Source organism: Bicyclus anynana, chromosome 1, assembly GCF_947172395.1.
Source record: "Bicyclus anynana chromosome 1, ilBicAnyn1.1, whole genome shotgun sequence".
Lineage (NCBI taxonomy): Eukaryota > Metazoa > Arthropoda > Insecta > Lepidoptera > Nymphalidae > Bicyclus > Bicyclus anynana.
Window position 1 is genome coordinate 17,221,821 of NC_069083.1, and position 26,690 is coordinate 17,248,510.

The 26,690-nt window shown below is 36.6% G+C and overlaps 3 protein-coding genes across 5 annotated transcripts in view; 2 read left to right on the top strand and 1 right to left on the bottom strand.

The window, feature by feature from the left end:
* Positions 1 to 553: 553 nt before the first annotated feature.
* Positions 554 to 17,996, bottom strand: LOC112050121 (histone deacetylase 6). Of its 3 annotated transcripts, none has more exons than XM_052885884.1 (19): positions 17,828 to 17,996; positions 17,599 to 17,730; positions 16,245 to 16,334; positions 15,878 to 16,008; positions 14,469 to 14,652; positions 13,181 to 13,383; positions 12,530 to 12,598; positions 11,474 to 11,666; positions 10,238 to 10,297; positions 9,513 to 9,706; positions 8,777 to 9,030; positions 8,117 to 8,198; positions 7,835 to 7,981; positions 7,153 to 7,276; positions 6,216 to 6,443; positions 4,879 to 5,004; positions 4,258 to 4,387; positions 2,861 to 3,759; positions 554 to 2,136 (listed from the first exon to the last, which is right to left on the bottom strand). In XM_052885884.1, the coding sequence occupies exons 1-19, from the start codon at positions 17,828 to 17,830 to the stop codon at positions 1,921 to 1,923; spliced, it is 3,465 nt and encodes a 1,154-aa protein (XP_052741844.1). In that variant the 5' UTR covers positions 17,831 to 17,996; the 3' UTR covers positions 554 to 1,920. The 3 variants fall into 3 exon arrangements, with proteins under 3 accessions (XP_052741844.1, XP_052741818.1, XP_052741879.1); XM_052885858.1 differs by lacking the exon at positions 10,238 to 10,297 and adding an exon at positions 10,350 to 10,409 and having other exon boundaries at positions 17,828 to 17,995; XM_052885919.1 differs by lacking the exons at positions 10,238 to 10,297; positions 17,599 to 17,730; positions 17,828 to 17,996 and adding exons at positions 10,350 to 10,409; positions 17,172 to 17,518.
* A 789-nt stretch (positions 17,997 to 18,785) lies between these two features.
* Positions 18,786 to 21,694, top strand: LOC112050123 (GPI mannosyltransferase 4). The gene is made up of 3 exons (XM_024088282.2): positions 18,786 to 19,086; positions 19,307 to 20,246; positions 20,400 to 21,694. Exons 1-3 carry the CDS (start codon positions 18,921 to 18,923, stop codon positions 21,250 to 21,252), a joined length of 1,959 nt encoding a protein of 652 aa, XP_023944050.2. The 5' UTR covers positions 18,786 to 18,920; the 3' UTR covers positions 21,253 to 21,694.
* Positions 21,695 to 21,760: 66 nt separating this feature from the next.
* LOC112054493 (calaxin) overlaps positions 21,761 to 26,690 on the top strand; it is a 292,161-nt gene continuing 287,231 nt past the window's right edge. Inside the window, exon 1 of the mRNA XM_052891316.1 lies at positions 21,761 to 21,846. The gene's annotated coding sequence lies outside the window, so the exon portion shown is untranslated. The remainder of the gene's footprint in view (positions 21,847 to 26,690) is intronic.

Below are 26,690 nucleotides of genomic sequence, written 5' to 3' on the forward strand. Positions count from 1 at the left end.
ACCTATAGCGTATAGACAAGTCTCATAGATCCTCAGTGGCCAGCGGTTTTACATCACAGCAGACAGTAAGTGTATTCAAATTTCAACGGAATTCTACACAATCTTGGACTAGTGGTTTCTTTACGTTGGGACGAAAGAGATGGGACTGGGACAACTACGCCGCCATTGGAGGATAATTATGTTGTCCATTTCTCTTTCCTTGGTCGCATGTTAGCACCCCAAGGTGGGCTGACGACATCTAGCGGCTCGTAGTCGCTGGATGCAGGCGGCTCAGGATCGTGATGTTTAGAAGTCTCTATAAAAGATTTATGTCCTGCACATCCATGGGCTGATCTGAATGAATTAATGAAATGTCTTACAGTTAAATTCATAGACGTTGCAGGGGCACCCCCAAGGGGACCCCGCTGTATGTCGAATTCTTCAACGCATAGAGACTAAATTTGGCACTCAGCGGGTGATTGGTCCCCTGGGGGTGACCTTGCAACGTCTATGAATTCCACTGAAGTACAGAACAAGTACAAGTAAACATGAGGTGTGGAAATTAAAATACAAGTTTTTAACGAAGACGATATGATTTTATTAATTCAGATATTGTTAACAATTATTAGATGAGCAATTAACTTTGGCACATAAATCGCCATTTTATGTAAGCAATGGCCACAAGAGCGCATCAACTCAACTATGCCATCAATACACCCTGTATTACGAATGTTCAATCTAGTTGGTGGTCATCACTTGTATTTGTTATGAATACACATTACTTTAAGTTCCCAATAAATAATCTGTTAGATATTAGTAATCAAATTAGAATACTGTTTAGTTTTTTTATGTCAAAATCAGTTGTATAATAAAAACATTTATTATCCACGATTACAATGTAAATATATCTATATATGTATGATGTAAATAAGCTACATGTTAACTTATTTATCCGCCAAACTGACCGAATGATTAGTTTTATACTGGCTCATTGTAATTACATTTATATCTATACAATTGTTTTTTTTTTTAATATTTAAAAAGCACAAAATACAGTCCAATTCTTAAAATTTTAATAAATTAAATAAAAATAAATAAGATATACAAAAGATACAAATATACACAACTGTATAAATAAACCCAAATTATGACCCAATACAGAAAATGTTTTACAAGATTACTTTAATTAGCCCAAAATTCTCAAATCTTAAATGTATCCATTGCTAAATTCACTTTTGTCTTTCTCTATCTTTTTTATGAGTTTTCTTTTTTTGTTTTTTTTTATATTTTAGAGTAAGTTAATATTTTGAACCCAATATAAGCATGTTGTGTTTTACATCAAGTAGGCACAATTACATAAGGATACCTCCGGACTAATAATATGGTTCAAAAGAAATGAGAATCAGAAAGCTTATCGCCTAAACTAATTAATTTACATTAGATTGTATTATACACAAGTACATGTACTATGTACTACTTTTTATATACATCAAGTACTTTTTTTTTCAAGTTTTAAATTGTCCAAGTAATGTTAATATTATGTAGTCAACTTATTCACTTAGAATATGTGCATTATAAATATGATTAAATTATTAGTTATTAAATAATTAATAATAATTTGTTATTACATACTTCTATTAGATGAAAAATGTCTTTACCCTGTAGGTAGTATTCTACTTCTACGACATCGATATAGCGTTTTGTCAAATGATTATTGTGCAAAAGTTTATATTTAATTAAATGCTAATGCATTTATAAAAAATATATTTAAATATAAAAAAAAATATGACGTTTTTTGAAAATATTTTTGTGCACAATGTACAAATTGGTTAAAATCATAATGTCAAACCGGTATGTCAAAACAAAAAAACGAGTTTTTTTTTAGATAAGAGTTTTCATGGCATGACTTTCCTACTGTTCTGTAGCGACTGGCCGCAGCGCTCACTCCATGCGTATGTCGGGGTAGCACCAGGGCATGTCGGCGCCGAACTTGGCGCGGTGCGCGTTGTTCTTGGCGTCGTACAGCAGCGCGTGGTCCACGTACGCGTCGCACGCGCTGCACCACGCCGACAGGTCCACGAGCGACAGCGCCAGCGCGTGCCCCGTGCTGCGGTAGTGCGCCTGCATGTGGCCGCTCACGTGCCGACCGCACGCCGTCTGAAACGACATTATAGTGTTTGGGCCCAGGAATATTCATGAACATACTGAACCGTTGGACGTTGAAGTCCAAAGCTGCTGGAATGGCGACCCCGTACTAAAAGCGCAGAGAGTCGAACCCCACTAGGTGGACTGACGACATTAAGCGAGTTCTAGTGATTCGCTGTATGCAGGCGGCTCAGGATCGTGATGTCTAAAGGCCTATGTCTTGCAATAGATGTCCAACAGCTCATATGGTGATGATGATGATGATGATACAGGATACTAAACTTTGTGTATGTGACACTAGCGGAATCCCGTGGTTTCGTCTGCTCTTAGACCTCCTTAATACAGCCCAGTCGTAAAATCGGCGGACGTCACAAACATTTACAACCTAATAGGCGATTTTTGTATTATAGTTTAAGAAACAAAAAACAAGTGGGTTACCACTTGATTTTACTTGTCAGAAAATTTTCAGGTTTCATATATCTTGTTATTGGACGCACCGAAGCACAAAAGTTGGTTTAAAAAGAAAACTCACCATGGTTACGCTGCTTTCATTATTGTAACTAACTCACTATGAATAAATATCAAACACACAAAGTTTGAGCAGTATGTACATGGATAATTATTTTGTTTCTCGACTCAAGATGGCACACACCTTGTGTGAATAAAGGGGTTATGCAATTTAGGGTCTATTATAAATATTCCCCAGAGTTTTACTAAATGTCTGCTTAATACTTACAATAAAACAATGCAGGCACACCCAATTCTCCTCAGTATGATCACAATCCACACACTTGACTCCCTGTTCGAAGCGTACATTGTCAGGTATAGCATACAATGACTCTAGATGTGGACACCACTGCAACGGAATCACTGCAAACATATCCCCATCAACTATAGCTTGCATGTTCTCTGATAAATAGTCCACCAGTGTTGTCGGTTCATTCACTTTAGGTTCACTCTCTGTTGATGCACCTTTATTCACATTTGATGCACCTTCATTCACGTTTGACGCACCTTCATTCACATTTGGTGCACCTTCATTCACATTTGATGCGCCTTCGTTCACTTTTGATGGACTTTTGTCAGCATTCAAAATTTCGTTTGAACTCACATTTGTTCTACTTTCATTAACTTCTGTTTTATTTTTATCATCAGATGGAGGTTTTTTTTCATCCTCATTACTGTCACTGTCATTCTGTGTGCCAGATGAACATCTCTCTGTACTGTGACAAGCTCCAAGTTCCAAGTTTGCTATACCGCATCGCAATTGTGTATACACCGTAGGCTTTTTGCAATCGCTCCCTGAATCCGTGACAATTAAACCTCTAGATGGCGCTGGTTTTTCCAAAACGTCCTCTATCGGCAATGCGAGTTGGAATTTCAGATTCTTCCAGTATTTCTTGTGGGTTCTTATGACGTCGTTAATACTTTCGATTGCTGAGCAGTGGACGGTTGGTTTTGATTCGTAGTTGTGAGAAATGGGGTCACCGAGTAAGGCTTTCGTGCACATGGTCATGGCGTATGATATGCTTGTGATGTTGTACCCTCCTTCTAGGCAGAGGATGACGCGACCGCCGGCCAATCCTCTCAGCATTTGGGTCATTTGACCGTAACATTCCGGTGATACGTTACAACCTGTAATAGAAAATTTCACATAAACATATATACTGCAGGCCTTGCATGCGTCAGCGATATAAGTCATCAAGAGAAAAAGACAAAGTCGACCAATAGCGGAAGAGTTGAAATCATTCTCACTTTCGTGCCAACGCAACGGGAGAGAACAATATGTTATTTTCCGCTCTTGGGTTTCATTTGACGGCCTCTGTGGCGCAGTGGTATTCGCGGCGGATTTACAAGACGGAAGTCTTGGGTTCGATCCCGGCTGAGCCGATTGAGGTTTTCTGAATTGGTCCAGGCCTGGCTAGTTACCACCTTACCAGCAAAGACGTACCGCCAAACGATTTAGCGTTCCGGTACGATGTCGTGTAGAAACCGAAAGGGGTGTGGATTTTCATCCTCCTCCTAACAAGTTAGCCCGCTTTCATCTCAGATTGCATCATCACTTACCATCAGATGTGATTGTAGTCAAGGGCTAACTTGTAAAGAATAAAAAAAAAATGAACGCGCATTTACCTCCGAGCGGGTCACCCACGCAGGCGTCGAACCCGGCCGACACTAGCACCAGCTCCGGGTTGTACTCGTGCGCGATCGGCAGCACCACTTGCGTGAAGGACGCCAAGTACTCCGCGTCACCCATACCGCGCTGAAGCAAAATCAACTAATTATATTATTGTTGTATTGTAGCTTCATAAAAAGTCACCCAGTAGGCAATGGAAAAAGCTATGCTCGTAGTATCGAATCAGAAATGAGGAGATTCGCAGAAAAACCAATATCACTGTCATATCTCAACAAATCGTGAAGCGAATGTGGCAATGGGATTATGTTATTGAGGAGTACGAAGTTGTTGCAACAGTGATGGTATAAATAAGAGGGTATTTAATGACTTGAACGCAGTTGTTTGTTAGGCAGCGTAGACACCGTCACGCTGCTAGTCGCGTTAGTGGTTTTGTGCAATGTTTTGTTGTTTATTATTATTGATCATCCCGCGCGAGCCTCTTTCGCCATAGTCGCCTCGCGTGATGATTTTATTGTACTTTATGTAGTACCAGCACGTACTATATGTAGAACCTGCGCGACAACAGCTACACCAGCAGATAACAACCGGAATGTCATAACGTTTCAATGGAACTGTACCTTGTTCCAGGGCACGTTGACGTTGTACCCCTCCCCGCGGCCCGCGCCCACCGCGCTGTAGTCCGCGGCGGTGGAGTGCGGGAAGAACGTGCCCTTGTCGTAGCGGTGTATCGATATGTACAGGATCTGCAAACGAAGGTTTTATGGCCAAATTTCATACATTTTTATAATAAACTGCCACGTGAAACTTAGCCGGGGCACATAGTTGGAAGAGCCGATGGACGTTGGCGGTCCCAAGGAGCTGGAATGGCGACCCCCCCCAGCAGATGGACTAACGACATCTAGGGAGTTGGAGGTATTCGCTGGATGCAGGCGGCTCAGGATCGTGATGTTTGGAAGACACTACATCCTGCTATGTATGTATATGCTATGCTGGTCTATGTCCTGCATCAGCTGATATAATGATGAAGATGAAACCTCGAGTATGTCACTCTCAAGCTTATAGAAAAGTCGTATCGTTGAATGATTATATAAAATTATAAAAAATAAAAAAGCTTGGAAGTTAAATGAAGTACATAACTGGGTACTGGGTTTAGAGAACATTGTAAAATGGTGATGAACCATTTGATGAAAATGAATTTTGGTTGTGGATTCTTCTCGGACAAAGGCGCGATTGTAACCCTCGTAACTTTAATTTTAGGCTGTCTACTTGAATTATCACCATTATCAAATAACACAACTTGATGTTTGAAAAGTGCTTGCACATTAAGTCTAGCTGAAATAAATTTTATTATACTTTGACTTTGAAACCGCTTTATAAACTAAAAATTGCTATAAAGTCAATGTTCAAAATCCAAATATCGAAACACATGACACTATTGATTAATGCAAAGGAGATGGTCCATTTCAGGTCCACTGAAATTTACGGGGTACAAGCCCCGTATGATTAAAATTTAAAAAATACAAGGATTTTTTTTAAAATTTATTAAAGTGAATAAATCTAACTAAATAAAAAGAAATAAATAAAATTTAAACCCAAGTTTTTGAGTCATATCAAGATGGCGCCCTTGAAGCAACTATGATATGATAATTGACAGCAAACATCACATCGATTACTGCATTGAAAACGTCATCAATCCGCCATTATTACCCATAATAGTGTTGCATTTCGTGGGAGTTATTGAATATTATTTCGATAGTAAATTCGTAGATTTGTTTAATCAAAAATAGTTAAAAAAATATTTTCTTTTATTTCCACTAGGGTACAATGATTGATCCTGGGCTCCATACAATTTTGGACCATCTCCTTTAAGGAAAGACCGTTTAGTAGTTTTTGAGTTAATCACCAACAGACAGACACGGACAGCTTTGTTTCATAATATGAGGTCAAATCTCACCTCTTTGTCCTCATAAGTGATACTCTGCGTGCCATTCCCATGGTGCACGTCCCAGTCGACAATGAGCACTCGCCGCAGCCCGTGGCTCTGTATGGCGTACTTGGCGGCGATCGCTGCGTTGTTCAGCAGACAGAAGCCGCTCGGGATCTCCTCGTCCGCGTGGTGCCCCGGCGGACGGATCACGCACACCCCGCTGCCGGCCACGTTGGACAATACTGCATCCACCATCTATGGGGTTAAGGTTCAAAATTGAATAGCACATGTCCTCTTTGACGTATTAATACGAGATCTGGGATAAGAAATTTATATGTTACCGTTAAATTGTAAAAATACGTTAGTTTATAATCTCACTCGTGATATGAATATTGATATAATCTACCGTCATATTGTGAACTGAAAATACTGATTACAATTTAACGTATTATTTTTCGGTATATTATAACCTATCGGAAATGAAACCGTTAAATTGCAATCTTAAAACGTCAACTGTCCAAACTTGCCCCGGATTGGTCGGCCTTACAGCCTACCGTTCTGTATCCATAGAGAGTCCATAAAACACATATGTCAGTCAAATAAAATAATTCAAGAATTGTGACATTACATATTTATTTATTATACGCGCTACAATCGTCGCTGCTCACTTCTTGTGGCCTGCAGCGGCCACTAAACGCCGAAACACAACGCCTCCACACGCCACTCGCGCGATTATGATACTGCATGTATGGGTTAAAAAGTAGCAGCCACTGACCACAATTGTCGACCACCGGCCACAAGTAGCTGTCGCACGCTTCAGCTACTTTTGTGGCCCCTTCTTGCTTCTTGTAGTGGCGTTTGTGGCTGCCGCGTGTGGCCCGTGTGCGGCGACACTAAATCCTCCTTACTAAGTACTAATTACTACGGAAAGTTAAAAAATAATGTTTGTTCAAATGTCACACACCTGCAGCACACAACCGGCGGCGACGGCGGCACTCTCCAGACTGTCGGGACTGAAGTACACGGAGTCGAAAGCTTCCTTCATACTGTTGAGGTCCCTCAGCTTTGTGCTCGCCAGCTCTTTCAACCTGTTTCACAATATTATTAGCCTTATCACTAATAAAGGCTAATGTTTATGTATATGCGTTTGTTTAATATTCCTTAATGCCTTAACTACTGCACCATAATATACTGAAATAATAAGGCCAGATAGTTTACAAGTTCCTCGACTACAGGTGGTATTAGTATTCATTAGGATATTTGGTGACTTGCGCTTAGTTGTTTGTTAGGCAGCGTAGATGCCGTCACGCTGCCAGTCTCGTTATTGATTTTGTGCAATAATGTTTTGTGTTGTAATTATTATATATCATGTTTATTGTGGGCTTGGAGAATATGTCGGGCCGGGAAGGTGAGTGTCTAAATTAAACTAAACTCCACTCTGAAAGGATCCTTTACACCTACTCTCAAGGTCACAAGTCCTGGGATCTGCTCGAGGTGTTTCCTCTACCACAAAATATTGGTAAAATCACTATCTATGTTACTCGACGTGTCATAATAGGCCATACGCAACTTTTTACCCCGAAACAGGTAGAGCTCTGGATAGAAGGATTTTGACGAGGTTTTGCTATATTTATAGTTTATATTACCTGTCAAGATGTTTCTGTGTATGTGCCGCTAGTATTTCCTCTTCGCTAGCAGATCTAGCGGAGAGTATATGCAGACGGTCTAGCAGACCGAAGTCGCGATGCCTCTCGTGTATGCGAAGAATTCTCTCCGGGCATTCCACGTGACCTCTGCAAAGACAATACACTAATAAAGTAATACACTAATTTTCTGTCTTATATGACTAAATCTTCAAGACGATTGGTTTTGGTAAACAATTTAATAAAGAGAAAAATATTGTTACTATCAGTTGTTTAATAACTCACGGTTCGCATATGTTCCTGTGTTTCAACATGGCCTCGTCATAGATATAGCACACCGGGTGTTGAGCCAGCGTCAAGTCTGTCACTGTGAATAAAAAAATAATCATTTTCAAAATTAATAATAATAAATAATTTTTCCTAAGACCGCCATGTAGTTCTAAGCTTTATTTTAATAATGATTAGTAATATTTATTTATTCTTAACCTCAATGGCATACACAGGGTATTCTACCATGGGCGTAGCGAGGTACGGACAGGGAAAGAGGGGGCACCCCCCTAGAGGAGAGGTCGGTCACTGGAGCTTTATAGCTAGCGAGTTGCTGTGATTGCAGAGATACCAAATTTTAAAATATTCAAATGTCTTTTGCTTAACTGACTTTATTTGTGCCATTCGGTCACGACCTGTCAGAAACGCAATATCTGAGCGGCTGGATAATAGGCTACGCTACAGTAAGCTATGAAAACGCTCAAAATACAGCTGTTGTACTTGGTGACCACGGTCATTTTCAAAACTCAAAACGCTCCATAATCCATTCCACTTGAGTTCATGATTGCAACGTACGAAAGCAAGTGGAACGGGAAAAACTGCAGTAGTGATCATTAGGATCTCTAAGTGGAACATAACTGTACAGTGTACAGAAAATAGATAACAAGTGCAACATACTTATCGATAAATGGTCCAATTTTTCGTTTATACGTCGTTTAGTTTCGTTATCTTGCATAGGGTAACAGTCCCTTGTTTCGTAATAGTCTGCTCTCGTTTCGTCTCCCTCCCACCTCACTGTGACCGTATGCTTCTGTTTCAGCGCGTCGCACACATTGAGCACCGACGTGTCGACGCTGTACGTGAGCTGGTAGTTGAAGCACCGCCAGTGCTTTTTGTGCGCGTATATACAATTCAGAATGGTTTCTCGTATTCTGTGTAGGGAATTACGATTGTATCATCATTTGTATCTGGTATACAATAAAGTATTTAGATAAAAATAACTTTAAAATAATAATTAAAAATCAATTGCACGATTTGAATACCCTTTACCTTTAAGCAGACACAAAAGTGATTACAAAAATAAGAAAACTAATGTTGAACAAAGGTTATTCACAACATTAGTCAGGACAACTTCATTAACAAATCAAACTGTAACCAAAATAAGACCCTAGAATAGCAGAGAATGACCTTAAATGAAGTCACGCACTTGTGAACGCTATGTGTAGGCTATGTTTAAAGGTACCTTTGACTGTTAACAAACACTCCCTTTTTCCACTCAAGTCACTCTCCCCGTCTATCCCAAGTAACCCATAAAGAATTACACAACAAGAGATGTGGACGGCTCGAACGCCACGAGCACACTGAAGCCGTCCGTACGGAGACACTTCCCCTCACCCTGTCAGCGTGTACTCACGAGTCGGTGGGCTCGGCCAAGGGCTGCAGCCGCGGCGGCGGGTGGCCCAGCAGCGTGCGCAGCGTGAGCGCGGCCGCCTCGGCCAGCGAGCGCACGCAGTAGCCGCCCTCCAACACGACGCACACGCGCCAGCACGCGCTCGCCACCATGTTGAGCAGCGTGGCGTAGCACGCGGGAGACACTTCCATCTCACCCTGATGGGAAACCAGCATTATTTCTCCATTTCTGACCAGACCAGACAAACATTTTCTTACCACAATAAAACTTATATATTGCTAGGAAAGATAAACCTTCCATAAATCGTCGAGACTCGCGTAGGAAGTCGCTTGTTGGTACCGTAATTAAAGAAAGGCATATTGTCAAAACACATTAGGGTTGATTTTACAAAATCGGGCAATGTGGAAGTTAAATGACATAATATTCAAACTTCACTTTAAAATAGAACTTAGCAAATAAAGGATAATAGAATTTTGGAATTTGATTTGGAATTGGAACTAATGTTCAGTTCCCGATATTATTTAGACAGAATTTAGGTGTATTTCAAAGAAGAGGTATTTTTGTAAACAATTAACTAACTTGTAATGTGATTTAGAGTTGTTATACGAGGATTTACGGTCATCAAAAAATCAAAATGGGGGTTACAAAAATGATGAATACAAAAAAATTAAAATAAAATTCACTCACATATTGGACTCTATGTTTAAGATAATAAAACCCTTGCGTACCTTTTCATCGCCGATAGCGGAATCGTACCCCGCAGAGACGAGGACTAGTTGTGGCGAGAACTGAAAGAGAGAGGCAGAGTGCAGACACTAGAGATAGAATGGGATGGAGTACCTCCGGGCAGCCGACCGCGGCGTCGTACCCCGCCGATATGATGACCAGCTCCGGTTGGTACTGCGGTCCATACAAATATCAGGTCAGAATAGGTCATAGGTTTATTATAGTAGTAGCTAAATTAATCACGCTAATCGTAAAATAAATAAACGGGGAATGGCCATGCCCAGCCCAGGCCTAACTTAACCACCCAGCAGTTTACTTATATCCAAAAAAAATCTTGATAATTCTACTTTAATAATAAAATTTAATAAATTATCACTATCAAAAAAAGTTTGCTACAACGTTCTACGACATTTTTAATTCATCTTTATTTTTTCCACAACAGGGACAAGCCAAGATCGTTGGCCATACAGCCTGAGATTTACGATATTTTTTGAAGACATTAGATTGGTTTGTTTGCTCGTTTCCTTGTTTGTTAAGCTTGATGGTAACAGAAAAAAATAATACAAAAATATATACAACTTCAAATATTACTTTTGCCGCCGCTTTACTACACCCGCGAACATTTTGCCATAGAAGAGTGATAAAAAATGTATTTTTATCCAAAAAACATACTTTTGTTAAGCAAATTTAATAACCAGATCCTTATTTATACATCATAAATATCATCTCCATATACTTATATATGGGGGTATACCTGGGTTCTCTGGGTCGACGTTATATGGGGTGACCATTCCCCTTTAGATGACTGTCTGTGATTTCGAAATAACTTTGTTTTCTTTGTGCTAGTTAAAATTTTGTATAAAATGAAACTATACAGCAGCCTTTCTGGATAAGTACTGTTTACCAACAAAGAAATTAGAAATAAAGGTAGAAAACGCATGTCATTTTATAACTTATTTATTTTAAATCATGTATAGTTTGTTTATAAAATTTTATATAAAATATATTAACAGTATCTAATTGTTGTAGGCTTATTAATCAAATTTATTTTCATTAATTTAACAACAAGCTACTTATAATTATTATTAGTTGTGAAATGAGTGTGATTTATACCCTCATTTTTAATTTGTTTGTTAATAAACGGTACTCATCAAGAAAGGCTGTAGAAGTATGAAATATGAATACCTAAATTGAAATTATAATTACGTACTTACTTTATTTGTTTGTTGTCAACTAACCTCAAAGGCCACAGGCATCAACAGTTGATGCCATATGGCGAGATAGTCCGCGTCCGTCATGCCCGTCTGGTTGAGGGGCACGTTGAAGTTGTACCCCTCCCCCTGACCACACCCTGTGTAGTGGAAGTTCGACTGTCGCAAGTTCGGCCAGAAGGCGCCGTGCTCGTATCGGTGGATAGAGAAATACACCACCCTGTATAAAGATATCGACGTTTTATTCTATAAAAGACTAATCAATAATATACAGATGGAGTGTACGGAACACGACGGTGTCGTAGCCGCTCCAAATACGAAATTCAAAAATGAATACATCTCGAGTCAGTATGACACGAACCGTTGCAACAGTAATTTTCAATATTATTCAGTCAAAAAAAAAATAACGCCTTATGTTTTTAAATATTTAAAAAAACGTTTACAACAATTAAAAAATAAGATGGAGTGTTTTTTATTGGTAATTATTGATTATTCTATTAATTTACGTAATTGTTGTTAGTGTTAAATTTTGAAATACAAATTAATAAAAAAGTTTGTATATGCAGTTGTCAAGGTGACGTTTGTTTTTTTTTTTTAATGGGTTTCGCCGGCTTCAGTACGTTGCTTGTAACTCACTCTGGTTACTCTGTGTATAAAACTTACAACATAAATCTGAATTACATCTATGGAAATTAATCCCTTTCTTATATGCCACAAGTAGCCGATTTTATTCATATTTTTACGTTTTCCAATACTTTTTAGGTAAAAATTGAGAAAAATGTGCAGTAAATTGGCAAACTTGGAAAAACTGAACGACCATTTTGTAGATATCAGTCAAAATGTTTTTGCACTTTGCCCTGTCTGCCCTTTAATTTTAATTTATCGCTTGGAAAAAATAATTTCTAACAATTAGAAAAATATTTTTCATATGATAGCCAATTCAATAAGGAACAATGAAATCCTTCAAAGACGAAAGGATTCTATGGAAGTGGTTATTTTTTAAGGGTAAATGAAAATTTACGGAATTATACGGCCAATAAAAATACGGAGACAAAAGTAAAGATTAATTATTACGGAATTCACCTCGGGTCATCGTAAAACATCTGCTGCGTCGCTTGTCCGTGATGAACGTCCCAGTCGATTATCAGTATTCTGAAAAACAAATACAGTTTTTTATATTTTTTTCATTTCATTGTCAAGTAGCAGTTGGCTTTTCGCTTACCTGGAGAGTCAAATAGATTTTATTAAAAAAACAAGGCAATTTTTTAAAAAAATGTGTTGTATGTTATATTGCATGCATTACAATGCTGCTGGTTTTTTGGTTACGATTACTATAATGGTTTCCTTCGAAATTTCTGTTGAGAAAACTCTTCTATGAGGTACTCGTATTAAATTTTTTGAAGGATATTGATGTTGTCAATCCTTCGAGGCCCCCTGGGCACGGGCCCCGTGTGCCATTATGATTAAAACGGTATTGGTAATGTCCTAACATTATATCAAAATCAAAAAATTAGCAAACAAAATATATGATTTAAGTGAAGATTTTTATTGTACATAATGAATTTATCATTATCATTATCAGTCAATGGAGGGCCACTGCTAGACAACAGCCTCTTGTAAGGACTTACAAACACCAGTCTTGAGCCGCCTGTAAACCCACTTGATGTCATCAAACGAGCTAGTGGGAGGTATTTTCTACTAATTGCTGCAAGAAAAGTATGCCTTCAACAATACCTTTTTAAACCTCGTACATTGAGCGCGTGCTGGGCGGCGAGCGCCACGTTGTTGTAGAAGCAGTACCCGCAAGGCTCGGCGCGCATGGCGTGGTGGCCGGGCGGGCGCACGAACGCGGCGCCGTTCTGCACCTCTCCGGTCACGATCCGGTCCACCATGTCTATGGTGGAGCCGGCAGCTATCAGAGCCAACTCGTGGGTACTCTGGAAATTATCCCAACTTGCATAATGTGATGGGTAGCAGCGACAGCGATTATATTGTTACGGAGAACACTATTACTAGACACATAAGGTTCATAATTACTCGCCCCTATCGAGTTGTTTACCTCGCGTTGTTTTTTTTTTATCGAATTTCGTGGAATAAGCAACACGCGTGTAGGCGTTCCCCGAATAGTCTACAATCATTGTAATGGGTATAAATACGTGACGCGACGAACATTGAGTGATACGAGCGATACAAATGAACTCGGCTAATGAAAATAGTGAACTCGGCTACGATTTTGGACAACAAATGCCTATGTTTGGAAGAGTGTATTGATACTCGGAATAAGGTGTTTAATTCCAAATCCTCGAACCCTAGTTCGTAACAATGTCATCATTTTGTGGTAGAGGAAACACCTCGGGCAGGTCCCAGACGCATGACGTTGCGTGTAGGTTTAAGGGATCCCTTTTGACACTGTTCCTGGCTTGTTCTCTACGCCTACACTAAACAGTTTATGATCAGTAATTAAAACATTATCGAACACAATTAATTTATTTTATTACGCAACATTTGTTAGGCTATATTTGTTTTAAAGTTACATAGGCTAACCAAGTAACCACTGTAGCAACAAACAATAATTTCTAAAAGAAGTAAAATAATATCTAAAGGGATACAAAGTTATTTTATTATGATTTATTTTATAAGGATGTTTTAGACGGCCTCCATGGCCCAGTGGTATACGCGGTGGATTTTAAAGACGGAGGTCCTAGGTTCGATCCCTGGTCGGGCCTATTGAGGTTTCTTTAATTGGTCCAGGTCTTGCTGGTGGGAGGCTTCGGCCGTGGCTAGTTACCACCCTACCAGCAAAGACGAACCGTCAAGCGATATAGCGTTCCGGTACCATGTTGTGTAGAAACCGAAAGGGGTGTGGATTTCTATCCTCCACCTAACAAGTTAGCCCGCTTCCAATTTAGATTGCATCATCACTTACCATCATGAGATTGTTGTCAAGGGCTAAATTGTAAAGAATAAAAAAAAACAAGGAAGTTAGCTATGGAGACATGGATTATCGTAAATAACAACTTACAGGGTGTATATAAACGGCGTCATATTTAGACGATATTTCCTCTAACAGCTGGATGTCATTATTCTGGTGTGTTCTCTCCATCATCTCGTAAACAGATGGGCAGTGTAACGCAGTAAGCTCTTCCTTGGTGGCAGCACGTGGGGGGAATGATTTACATTGTTCTATTAGGTTTAACTCTTGACACCTGTTACAAAGAAAAATAATACTAGAATTTGAAATGGTTACATTACAATAGGGGTTTTGAAAATTTAGTGTAGCCTGAGCCTCAGCCTAGCTAGCGTAGTGTTCCGAGACTTGGTCGCTAAATATCGGCCTCATGAGAAGGCTCAGTCACACAGCGGGCGATGCTCAGAGTGTCTCTGCGTGATCAAATCAAAAATGAGGGGATCCACAGAAGAACCAAAGACATTGACATATCTCAATGAGTTGCGAAGCTGAGTTGAGTTGGCAAGCTACATATTTCAAAGAGCTGATGGACGTTGTGTTCTCAAGGTGCTGGAATGGCGTCCCCTGCACTAAAAAGTGCAGTGTTGGTGTCGATACCTACCAGGTGGACTGTCAACATCAAGCGAGACACTGCAGGGATTCGCTGGATACTGTCGGCTTAGAATGGTGATGTTTCGAAGACCCTACAAAAGGCCTATGTCCTGCAGTGGATGTCCATCGGCAGATATGATGATAAGTTACACTCAAATTTTACATGCAAAGAGTATGAAACAGCACTAAAGCAAACTTATGAACTGTTTCTGTAATGAACATGTTAATAATCTCACATAAAAAGGTAGCAATAAATCTTTCAAACCAATTACTAATTACATTTAACAGAAAAATTATTGTAATTGTGTTATGTAATTAGATATTATTGAATTTTTCACAAATGAAGATGCCACTTCACCAACAACAGTATAATGATATATTTTCCATTATGTTTAACCGACTTCAAAAAGGAGGAGGTTCTCAATTCGGTCAGTATTTTTTTTTTTTTATGTATGTACACTGATTACTCAAAGACGCCTGGACCAATTTCAAAAATTTTTTTGTTTGAAACAGTATAGTCCCCATTTGGTCCCATTGCCATCATGTCAAGATCTGATGAAATCCTAGAGAAATTGAGGGAAACTTTTAAAAATCATTTGAAAGTTTCCCTCAATTTCTCTTAATCTCTTAATTTAAGCCATTTCTGACAGGACCACATGAAACAACACTGTCTGCAAAATTTAAATCTATAACATGGCTTGAATTAATACATCACCGGCTTAGCACCGCCTTCATACTGATCAGCAGGTAGAACATATTATGATGTTATTTTTACTTTTTAGTTTAGTGGGTACGTTTTTAGGTTTTGAAGTTGGTTGTATTTTTTTATTAAAATTTTTATTTATACTTCTCTTTATCCCATTATAATATACCTGTTAATGACACCAATTAGCCTCTCTGGGCACTCAGGATACTTGTCATCCCACAGACAGCGATGCTCGGCCATGCGTGGCTCTGTGACGAATCCTGTAGGACCTTTCACCTTCTTTTTTGACTCCATTGCCTATGAGAAAGACCCATAAATATATATCAATATGTATTATGAAACAAAGCTATTCACTGTGTCTATCTGTTTGTCTATCTAATTATTCATGATGAACTTTGAAAAGTACTGAACAAATTTTCATGCAGTTTTTACCAATTGATGGTGATTCATGTAGGTTTAAGTATAATATATTTAGTTGACTCAAGAATCATCAATTATATAAAAACTTTTGCATTTATATGTGATATACTTACTATTTGATAATGGTCACGCAAAACCGTATCACCTGTTGTTTTCTTCTTTTGCTGGGCTTTCTTTTTAGCAGCTATCAATGACGCGGATGGCTATAAAATGACAACAATATGATGTTTTATCTTAGAAAAAATCCACAATGAGATAAAACAGCTTAAGATTTATATTTTGATAGTAGAACGGAAATACATATTAAGCTAGACATTATCTAAAACATGTTGAATATACACTTATTGTAAAGAACATCAAACCACATATATATGCTATGTTTAATCTTATCATTTCAATAAACAACAATCCAATAAAATATTATCTAACAATGTAACACCCTTTATTTGAACAGTGGCAATATCACGCTCAGAGTTGCATTGTCAAGTTCACCAAAATATTTTATTAGTACAGCAAAAAGTTTATTAGTGCAAGATATAAAAGTAATAAATATAATTCATTCATCTATTTTTTTTTAATTCAACTAATTCCTTCTTGGACACTTGGCTTGGCAATTGGAACAAAGGTGAGATTAAAACATTATAATTAGGTTCAGTTTCACTGTCTGATAAGTGTAAAAGATAATCTAATGAGTTTTGTCACTTGCTTACTTTATATCACATTAGCTAACGCATAGCAGTTTCACCCTCATAGTTCCCATTCCTGTGAGAATATGAGGATAAAATATGACCAATGACACTCACAAATAAATATGGCTTTCTAGTGGTAAAAGAATTTTACAATACCACAAATTTTATCTCTTTATAATACTATAATAATAGTATAGATGACAAAGATGAAACTTGTCATCCAACATTTATCAGGTGAGGAAACTGGTTTAGACTTATTGTCAGATTTGTATCACAGGAAATTCTAACATAAATCACATTATAGTAGCTGCAATAATCTATTACAATAGATATAGAATATGTTTACCACACCTCACTGAGCTGGCCCTATAAGGTGAGTTAAAAATTACATAAATTCCAGATTTAGGTATATTTTTTGATAAAAACAAGATATGCCACTCCCACGCCTTATAGAGGCGTGATCGATGACTTATTGATCCTGTGTGTGACAACCCAGAATAGAAATGTATAGTCTAAGTTCAAATATCATAATCTTTTAAGAGACAAAGGTCAATGCTCAGCAGTATAACACTGATAATGACTGATATAGATTTGTAGGAGTCAGATTGGATTTCAAAAACAATAAAAAATCAAACTTCACATATTTTCTTGGAAATTTTTTAACACCTTCCTGTTTTAAATGCCACGGACCCGGTACTTTGAGACTAGAAAAACATTGGATATTAAAGTCGCTTAGCAATTTAACTCTATTTTCCATTGGTTATTTATGTTTACATACTTTAGCTCCGGCAGACATTGCCCGGGTCTGAATTTTCGCTTTTCTCGCCCCATTCCTCGTTACCATAGACGATGGGGATGTTTTCTTTCCATCCCCCGTGGATCGAGTAGTCTGGGTCGGTGAGGGAGTAGTCTAAACGAGGCAAACAAGAGGGAAATGTATGAAAACAACGATGTAAACATCACGCCAAATGTATGAATAATGGCGAAAATATAAATGAAACAGTCACCATTGCAAAATAAGAACTGCGGGGCTAGTTACCAATAAAGTAAATTTTACTTTTAACTACATAAAAGTTAGCTTAAACAATCATTGTATTTTTAATTTTTAAAATTTATAGTTGTGCCAAAATCGGGAACCTAAACAAGTCACAGAAAAGAAAACTGAAAAAGCAACACCAAACACAGACTCATGAGTTACGTGAATTGTGACCATAGATTATAACCTCTCTCTCTCTCTCTCTCTCTCTCTCTCCCTCGAGACTTTGACTATTTAGACTATGGACTTGTTGAGCACCCAAATTCACCAACAAAAAAGTCTGTAATTTTTTGAGGGGGACGAGATAAACTCACACGTCGAAAATGTTTAACACCATTGAATGTATTATGTGTCCATGCACTCCACACAACTTTAAATTTGACCCGCAATACACACAGGCGTAATTTTTACACTGACTAACAAACACATTGCTTAGACTATCCACAGATCAAATACATATAATATTCGATTACTGATCGATTTTTTGCTGTTCCGTCAAAAGAATCGATTCTTTTTAGAAATTGTTTTTAATTACAAATTTGATAAAATTAAGGTATAAATACTTACAAATGAAACGTTACTCCATCTGTTACTAAACCACAAGTTTTTGGCCGTTTTTTATGCCATTCTACTAACCGGCATTTTTAGGGACCTCTTTACACGACGAAAACGATTACAACAATGAAACATCGATTATAAACGCGTTAGATCATTGACTTTGATCTTTGCCAAAGGGTAACGGTTAGCGAGGCAGGTCCTGTTATTAATGGTCGAAGCCCTCAAGATCTAGCTATATTCTATCTCTTTGCTGTGGGTTTGTGGGTAGTTTCTGAATAAATATTGAATATGATCCTTGGTCTACTCTGTGGCCAAAAGTCAGTTTTTTTATGTCTGTTCTGTGATTTGCTGATTTGTTCTGTGGATGTTGTTCTGTGTAAAAGTCAGTTTTCAAAAAAAAAAAAAAATGGTTCAAAAATTGTGCTAAAAACACTAAATTTAACATAAAAATATATTGACGATCGGAAATCCAATATTCTAATAAGCAAAATAATAATCATACTAACATGTTTTTAAAAACAAACCTCTTTAAGGCGATTAAGTTCAAGAATCCTGTGAAATTACCATTGTCTTACTGGATATTAGTTTGCATAAGATTCATGCTAACTTTATTGCCGCAAAGTGGATACATACATCCAGACGAATTCTTTCAAAATGTAGAAGTAATTGCGGGTAAGTCAAAATTAAGTAATCACTGAATATTCCGACAAAAATGGGTTTTCAGGCGCTCTTCTGGAAATGAAAATAAAATCTAAAACTAAAATAAAGAAAATACCTATCTATTTATTTAAAGAATTAATCAATAAAGTAAGCCAAATGTATTTTATCAAAATAAAAAAAATATTTTATTTGTACTAGTTTATACAGTACTAATTATTTTTATTTTTTTCAGGCGATATTTTCACAATCGACGTAGCCAGAACATGGGAATTCAACCCACAGTTTCCAATACGAAATATCTTTATACCAAAAATTATACTAGGACCCCCTCTTAATTTTATTCGGATAATTCATCCATTTATGAAATATTATTTCAATATTGATTTACGAACGCCATACTTCTTAATCACAATACCAAGATTATTTATATGCTTGTTGTCACTCATAAATGATTACTGCTTGTACAAAATATGTGTACTGTACGGACAGAATTTTAGGAATCGGTTGAAGCTCTTTGCCAGTTCATATGTAGTTTTGGTGTATTGCTGTCGTAGTTTCTCAAATACTTTTGAGATGATGTTTTTTTCTGTACTTTTATTATTAGTTGCTGAGTGTATGCATAAGTCAGATAAAGTTATTTATCACAATGAGTTTTTAAATGAGAAATATGATCAAGCAACTACACCTGTTGAAAAGGTGAAGATTTTCAAGTTGATGACCCATTTACCGAACCATTCGTTAAATTTTGTTGTAATTCTAGCATCTATTGTTGTCTTGGGTATCTTCAACCGTCCTACATTCGTTGGTTTTGCATTCCCTCCAATATTCTTTTGGTTACATCGAGGTTTAGGCTCTAAAGTCGTCGGTTTTAAAGATTTTCATTACAGAATTATTACTCTAATTATTTCTGGTATACCAATTTTCTTGCTTCTTATTTTAATTGACTCTAGTTACTATGGTTATTTGACAATGGCAGATATTGATATGTTAAAGATATCTTGGGATAATTGGGTAGTTACTCCGCTAAACTTTCTGAGATATAATTCAGACATGAAGAATCTCAACGCACATGGACTGCACCCTCGTTGGCTGCATGTAGCTGTCAACATACCACTGTTGTTTAATGTTCTGGGATTCACAGCTTTTATTATGCTGTTCATTCAAACTTATAGGTAATTACATCAATTTATTGATTTACAATTTAATTTTATTAACATAATAGCTTAAATATTTATGTATTTATTATGTTTTTTTTTATTAAATAGGTTTATCTATAAACAATTCATATATTTCAAAGTTTACAATGATAATTTCTTCAATTTCAGATTTGCAAGAGGCAAGTACAGCAAACTACCAAAAATCCAGAGCATCACAGGTCTGATGTTATTTTCACTGATCATTCCAGTAGCCATACTTTCACTGTTCCCACATCAAGAGGCTCGCTTCATCCTACCAGTACTGACACCACTTGTGTATCTGTATGGAAATCACCTGTACCCCAACGACAGTGATGGACCTAACTTCAGACGTTTAAAGAAAATGCTGCTGTATTTATGGTATGCCATAAATGTAACATTAACCATATTTTTTGGGTTCATACACCAAGGTGGCTTATATCCTTTCACAAGAAGCCTGCACACAGAAATCAAAAATAATTATGGATATCACTTCCACATAATCACAACACATAGTTACAGTATACCAACATATTTACTGCAATTAGAGAGTACAACTAACATTTATAAAGATAAAAAAACTGGTCATAGCTACAGATTAGCACCGACTACCTTCATAAATAAATATGGGTCAATGCCTATGAGGGAATTGTTTCTAACAGTAAATGATGTGTTATCTAACGCTGAAATGTTGTTACATAAACGTAAAAGAAAGTACAGGATTTATATTGCATCACCATGCTCTCTAGAACGTAAGATAAGACATGAAGCTAATAAATATCATTATATGCTAGTGACTGAAGAGTTTATGTACTATCCACATTTTTGTTCTGAAGCTTTTCCAGAATTTCCTAAAGAACACGATCAGTTCTGTCTTGGTCATAATTCTACACAAACCAATCAATCTGAAGCTGTAGATCTGACAATGCTCCAAAGAATCTCATGTTTTCTAAGAAGGTTTTGTCTTAGAGTTTATCGTGTAAGTCCAACTAATTATTCATGATTAAGTTTATTTGATTTTTAATTTTTTATATTTAGTGATTTAATTAAGATTCCACTTTAAATGAAAAAAGATATAAGTACACAAATCATAAGCAGTTTGTAATGCCAAAGACTATAAGATCTAAAGGAGTAGCTCATTTCTCCCTAAAACAGATGAGTTTGACATTTCTGTACATTCCCGGAAAATTTCCAGTGTTCATATTGACAAACTGAAAACTGCCCTCCTGTATTCCTAGATGGAATTGAGCTTCCACATAAAGAGAGTGTCAAATACCTGGGATTGCACCTTGATAGGCGTTTGACCTGGCACCACCATATCAAAACAAAGAGACAAGAGGTTAACATAAGATATAAGAACATATTTTAGAATTTAAACTATCGTGAGTGTTATTCATATTAATTGATTATGAAACACGGCTAAAACTCACGTGATATTACGTCGGAGTATGCCCGAATAGTTTCGAACCCATACGGGGCCCTTAGTCATGAGCTGGTTCTTTTCGGTTTGGATCGTGCCGCGATGCAAGAACCAGCTCATGACTAAGGGCCCCGTATGGGTTCGAAACTAGTCGGGCATACTCCGACGTAATATCACGTGAGTTTTAGCCGTGTTTCATAATCAATTAATATAAGAACATACACTGGATAGCAGGTCGGAATAGCAAACTATCCATTGATAACAAACTCTTGCTATATAAGGTACTATTGAAGCCGGTCTGGATGTATGGCATTGAGCTATGGGGAAGTTCCAGCAACTCTAACATATCCATCCTGCAAAGGACCCAAAACTTGATTCTGAGAAGGATCTGTGGTGTTCCGTGGTTCATAAAGAATGACGAGATTCACGAGCAACTAAAGGTGAAAACTGTCAATGAAGAGATTGACAGCGTCACGGAAAAATACAAAACACGACTAAGGAGTCATCCAAATGTTCTGGCTTCAAAATTGATTCACAGAACATATCAGAGCAGGCTTAAACGAAAGCACATTATTTAAACCTATTAACCTATAAAAACAATGAGGGGATATTCTCACTGGGGAATACACTCGAAAAGCCAAGTTATCACAGAACACATCTGCTTATAGTTATGATCACAGATATAAGAAGTAACTAGATTTATAAAGTGCCAAATGTTTGTATTGAAACCAGCGTACCCGGGGGCGTGGCCTTACAAACACATTTACAGTGTAATAATACTTATCACACTGATAAACTCTTCACTTAATTGGCTGTTTAATATTTAGTGAAAAAAGAAATTTGATACCCTTATTTTAGAGTTGAAAATTATTTATTACTGTTGTCTCAGAACAAATGAAAATTCTTGAATGAAAATTCATGAATGAAATCTATAGTACCGCTACTCGTCACTAGTTGTCTCTATTTATAAGCTTTATTACCTTATAAATAAGATTCAAAATGACCCTAACTTTGTTTTATTAATATTGTTGAGAGATGTGAAATAACGATAGTCTTAAACATCGATAGTCTTGTTACTCGCAGTAAATAAAATGAACGTCTGTTGTTTAAAAAAAATAAAATTTTATAAAACTAAAAAGAACAACATACGTTAATCAAAAATTTAAAATATATGAAGAAACACACACAAGAAAGTAAAAACAAGCATTTTTTTTAATGTACCACTCTGAAAAAACATTAATTCAACTGATACTTTGCACGATTCAAGTTTACACAACAAAGAAGGTCAAACACAAGTCCATATCTTGTGAACTTGAAAAATTAAGTACTTTCCACGAAACCTTAACAAATAGAGGATAACTCTATTTCACCCCTTCTATATAATAAGAATGTATAACCTTCTTCGTACTATTTGCTTAAATTGTGCTAAGTTTCATTTGATTTTATTAAGTAGTTTCGGAGTGATACATTTGGAAAAACCAATGTTAAACAATGTTTCACAACTTTTCTCAGGACAATTTGACAAACAAATGAAACTGATATAAAAACAAATAATAAAAAATAAAGTAGATATAGTAGAGTGTCGTCATATCTTTCTCAGACTATTCTTTTTCAACTATATTTATTTACAGAAGAAGATTTTTTATAAATTTTTCAGTATGTACTGTACAATATTTGCCAATACCAAAATAGACCAAACTGCAAGTATTGTAATGCCTATCTGTCAACTTTAGATATCATCAGAAAAACACAACAATGTCACATTATTGCAATGTCTAAACTCGTTCGTTTAAGTTTTAAGAAACACGTGACCAGCTGCTCTAAGTATTTTGTAAACTTAATTCCTAAATATTTCAGCGAATAGAATCACTCTTTTCTACTAAATAAAAATAGTTCCCAAATATATAAAAACAAGATAATACATATTTTTTTGAATTATAAGTATAACTAAGTAGAGGATTTTATTCGGTTCTGGGTGAATTCGTCGGTTCTTGCTGGAAATAACTCAATTATTTCCTATTTATAATAAGTTTCAAGATAAATGTTATCAGTAGATTCTTTTACGAACCGTTATTAGTCAATATGTCAATTACAAATACCCAGACTAACACTTTAAGTACGTCACTTTATCTTTATCCTAAAAGACACGAATACGACTATTTAAAAAAAAAATTTTTTGTTCTCGATCCATTTTTTCCTCTCCGGATTCCTAAAAAAATTTTTCGAAAATTTCATCATTAACGTGTCATCATAATATTATAGATATATAAATCGATATATTATTATCGACATCCCTAAATGAATAGCCAAATGACATATGGCAGCTGCTTAAATTCAAAACTAACATAAATCAAAATTACACTTTTTTCAGGAGAACTAAAACAAAAAAATATAAACTATTTTTAGGTCTATTTTTTCTTATTTTATATAAAGCATAATAAAATATATACATTGGAATCGTATTTTTAAAACGTAAAAGGAGATAATATAAGTATAAAATATGCTACTTTTTAATTGAAACCTTTGGAATATCTAATATATAAAATTCTCGTGTCACAGTTTTCGTTGCCATACTCCTCCGAAACGGCTTGACTGATTTTGATGAATTTTTTATGCATATTCAGTAGGTCTGAGAATCGGCCAACATCTATTTTTCAAACTCCTAAATCCTAGGGTAGGGTAGTGGTAGGGTAGGGGTAGGGTAGCGGTAGGGTAGGGGTAGGGTAGGGGTAGGGTAGGGGTAGAGTAGAGGTAGGGTAGGGGTAGGGTAGTTTAAGGTAGGAATAGGGAAGAAGTGCAAATAAATAAATTAATAAGTCAAAGCGAAGCTTGAGCGGGTCCGCTAGTTAATCAATTAAATAATCGTATTGATCTTGTTCCATTGTCTCAAATCAATAAACATTCCTCTTCTTCGCTTGTGTTATTTTTATTTATTTATTTATTTTATACTACATGCGTCCCGCGGTGTTACCCGCGAAAAATAACTTCACGTACACGTTTATTTTTATTTTTACTGATTTCACACAATTTAATTTTTACTGATTCAACGCTCGCATTTCTGTTTTTTTTTTTATTAATTCACAGCTCTGTCATAATAGTGGAAACTTGGTGATATTTAGAAGGAAAAAGGCCACGAGATAGATTTCCAATCCGATGGTCGGATCTTTTCAAAAAAACAGGTGCCCACACCTTTTATAGTGCCGTCTAGATGGCCTGTATCCATACTCGATGGAGAAGCATTGTGTATCGAAAGATGACTCGCCAAGGTGGTACCGATCGTCAGTCATGAGGGACCGACTGAAGAGAGAAATTCATTAAAAAAGAACCTAAAGGCAAAACGAACACTTTGTCTCTTTGTTTTGACCTTAAAATAGTTTGGCAAAGAAAATGTTCGTTTAGATGCATTTTCTATACCATACAACTAGTTTTTAAGTAATATAAAAAAGGTACTTTAATTTTAAAAATTCACACTAACATGATGATCCTTTATTTAAAGCTGGAGCATTCCTAAATATGGTAATTTTTGTATATAATTAAAAAATAACACAGATTATTTTGTGTTCGACTGACAACGCGCAACTCAGAAATAGCAGTTTAGAATACATTTCGCACGTTATATGCAAAATTCATGGGTATTTCGTTAAATATAAAATATCAAGGATTAATATTATTAATAAAAATTTTAACAAAAAAAATTCAACCGACTTCCTACTCGAAAATTAACCTAAACTAAAAAGCAAAAAATAACATCTTACCTATATGCTACCTTCGGATCAGTTTGAAGGCGGTGCCAATCCAGTGTCATGTTTTAATTAAAGCCGTTTCTGAAAGAACCACAGAAATTTTGTAATTTAAACGGCTTAAATTAAAACATCACTGGCTTGGCACCGCCTTTAAACTGATCCGAAGGTAGCATATAGGTAAGATGTTATTTTTTGCTTTTTAGTTTAGGTTAATTTTCGAGTAGGAAGTCGGTTGAATTTTTTTTGTTAAAATTTTTATTTTTTAATTTTTAGTGTTAGCACACCTACTGAGTGTGAACACAAATGAAACGTTATTTTCTTATAATAAGTATCTAAGTCCTAAAATCCCAATTTTAAAAATACTACCTTAACTCATATACAAAATTTCACTCCCCCTTTATCCACACCTAATATGAATATTCAGAAAAACGTGAAAGGTGACTGTCCTCCGTCTTCATCACCAGACCTCCGATGCAGACACAATCCATATGGTTGGAAAGTTCTTATCAATATAAAATTTATCAAGTTCAAACACAAGGTAGCTACTGAGAACCGTCGAGGAGTTCCCTTAACTCTCCTTCATCTTCGTCACCAGACCCTTAATACAGTCACAACCTATCCAGGTGGAAAGTTCTCATCAATACAAAATTATCAAGTCAAAACACAAGGTAGCTACTGTGAACCGTCGAGGAGTTCCCTTAACTATCCTTCGTCCTCATCACCAGACCCCTAATATAGTCACAACTCATCTTGGTGGAAAATTCTCATCAATACAAATTTATCAAGGCCAAACACAAGGTAGCTCCTGTGAACCGTTAAGGAGTTCTCTTAACTGTCCTTCGTCTTCATCATCAGACCCTTAATACAGTCACAACCCATCTAGGTGGAAAGTACTCATCAATACAAATAAATCAAGCCCAAACAAAAGGTACCTGCTGTAAATCGTTGACGAGTTCCATCGTCTGTGTTTCGGCTCCATCATCAGACCAACTCCAAACCTTCTTAAAATTGTAGTGGTTTAAAATACCTTATGGAAACACTAACAAACGCACTAGCCGTCCCTACGATTTTCGAAAGTTCCCTTCAATTTCTCCAGGATGCCATCATCAGATCCTGACATGAAAAAAATGGGACCACCCTGGAATCAAACCCTTCAAAACAAAAAAAGAATTTTCAAAATCGGTCCACAAATGACGGAATTATCGCTGGACATACATAAAAAAAAAAAAAAAAAAAAAAAAAAAAAAACATACATACAGCCGAACGTAGAACCTCCTC

Bases quoted from the DNA above. Each gene is read 5' to 3' on its own strand.
- LOC112050121 (XM_052885884.1), bottom strand. The intron at 9,031-9,512 runs GTGAGTACACGC...TTCCCTACACAG, and splicing joins TTGGCCGAGCCCACCGACTC to AATACGAGAAACCATTCTGA. The intron at 3,760-4,257 runs GTAAATGCGCGT...TTTCTATTACAG, and splicing joins CGTGGGTGACCCGCTCGGAG to GTTGTAACGTATCACCGGAA.
- LOC112050123 (XM_024088282.2), top strand. From the start codon at position 18,921: ATGTTTTTAAAAACAAACCTCTTTAAGGCGATTAAGTTCAAGAATCCT. The intron at 19,087-19,306 runs GTAAGTCAAAAT...TATTTTTTTCAG, and splicing joins AAATGTAGAAGTAATTGCGG to GCGATATTTTCACAATCGAC. The intron at 20,247-20,399 runs GTAATTACATCA...CTTCAATTTCAG, and splicing joins CTGTTCATTCAAACTTATAG to ATTTGCAAGAGGCAAGTACA.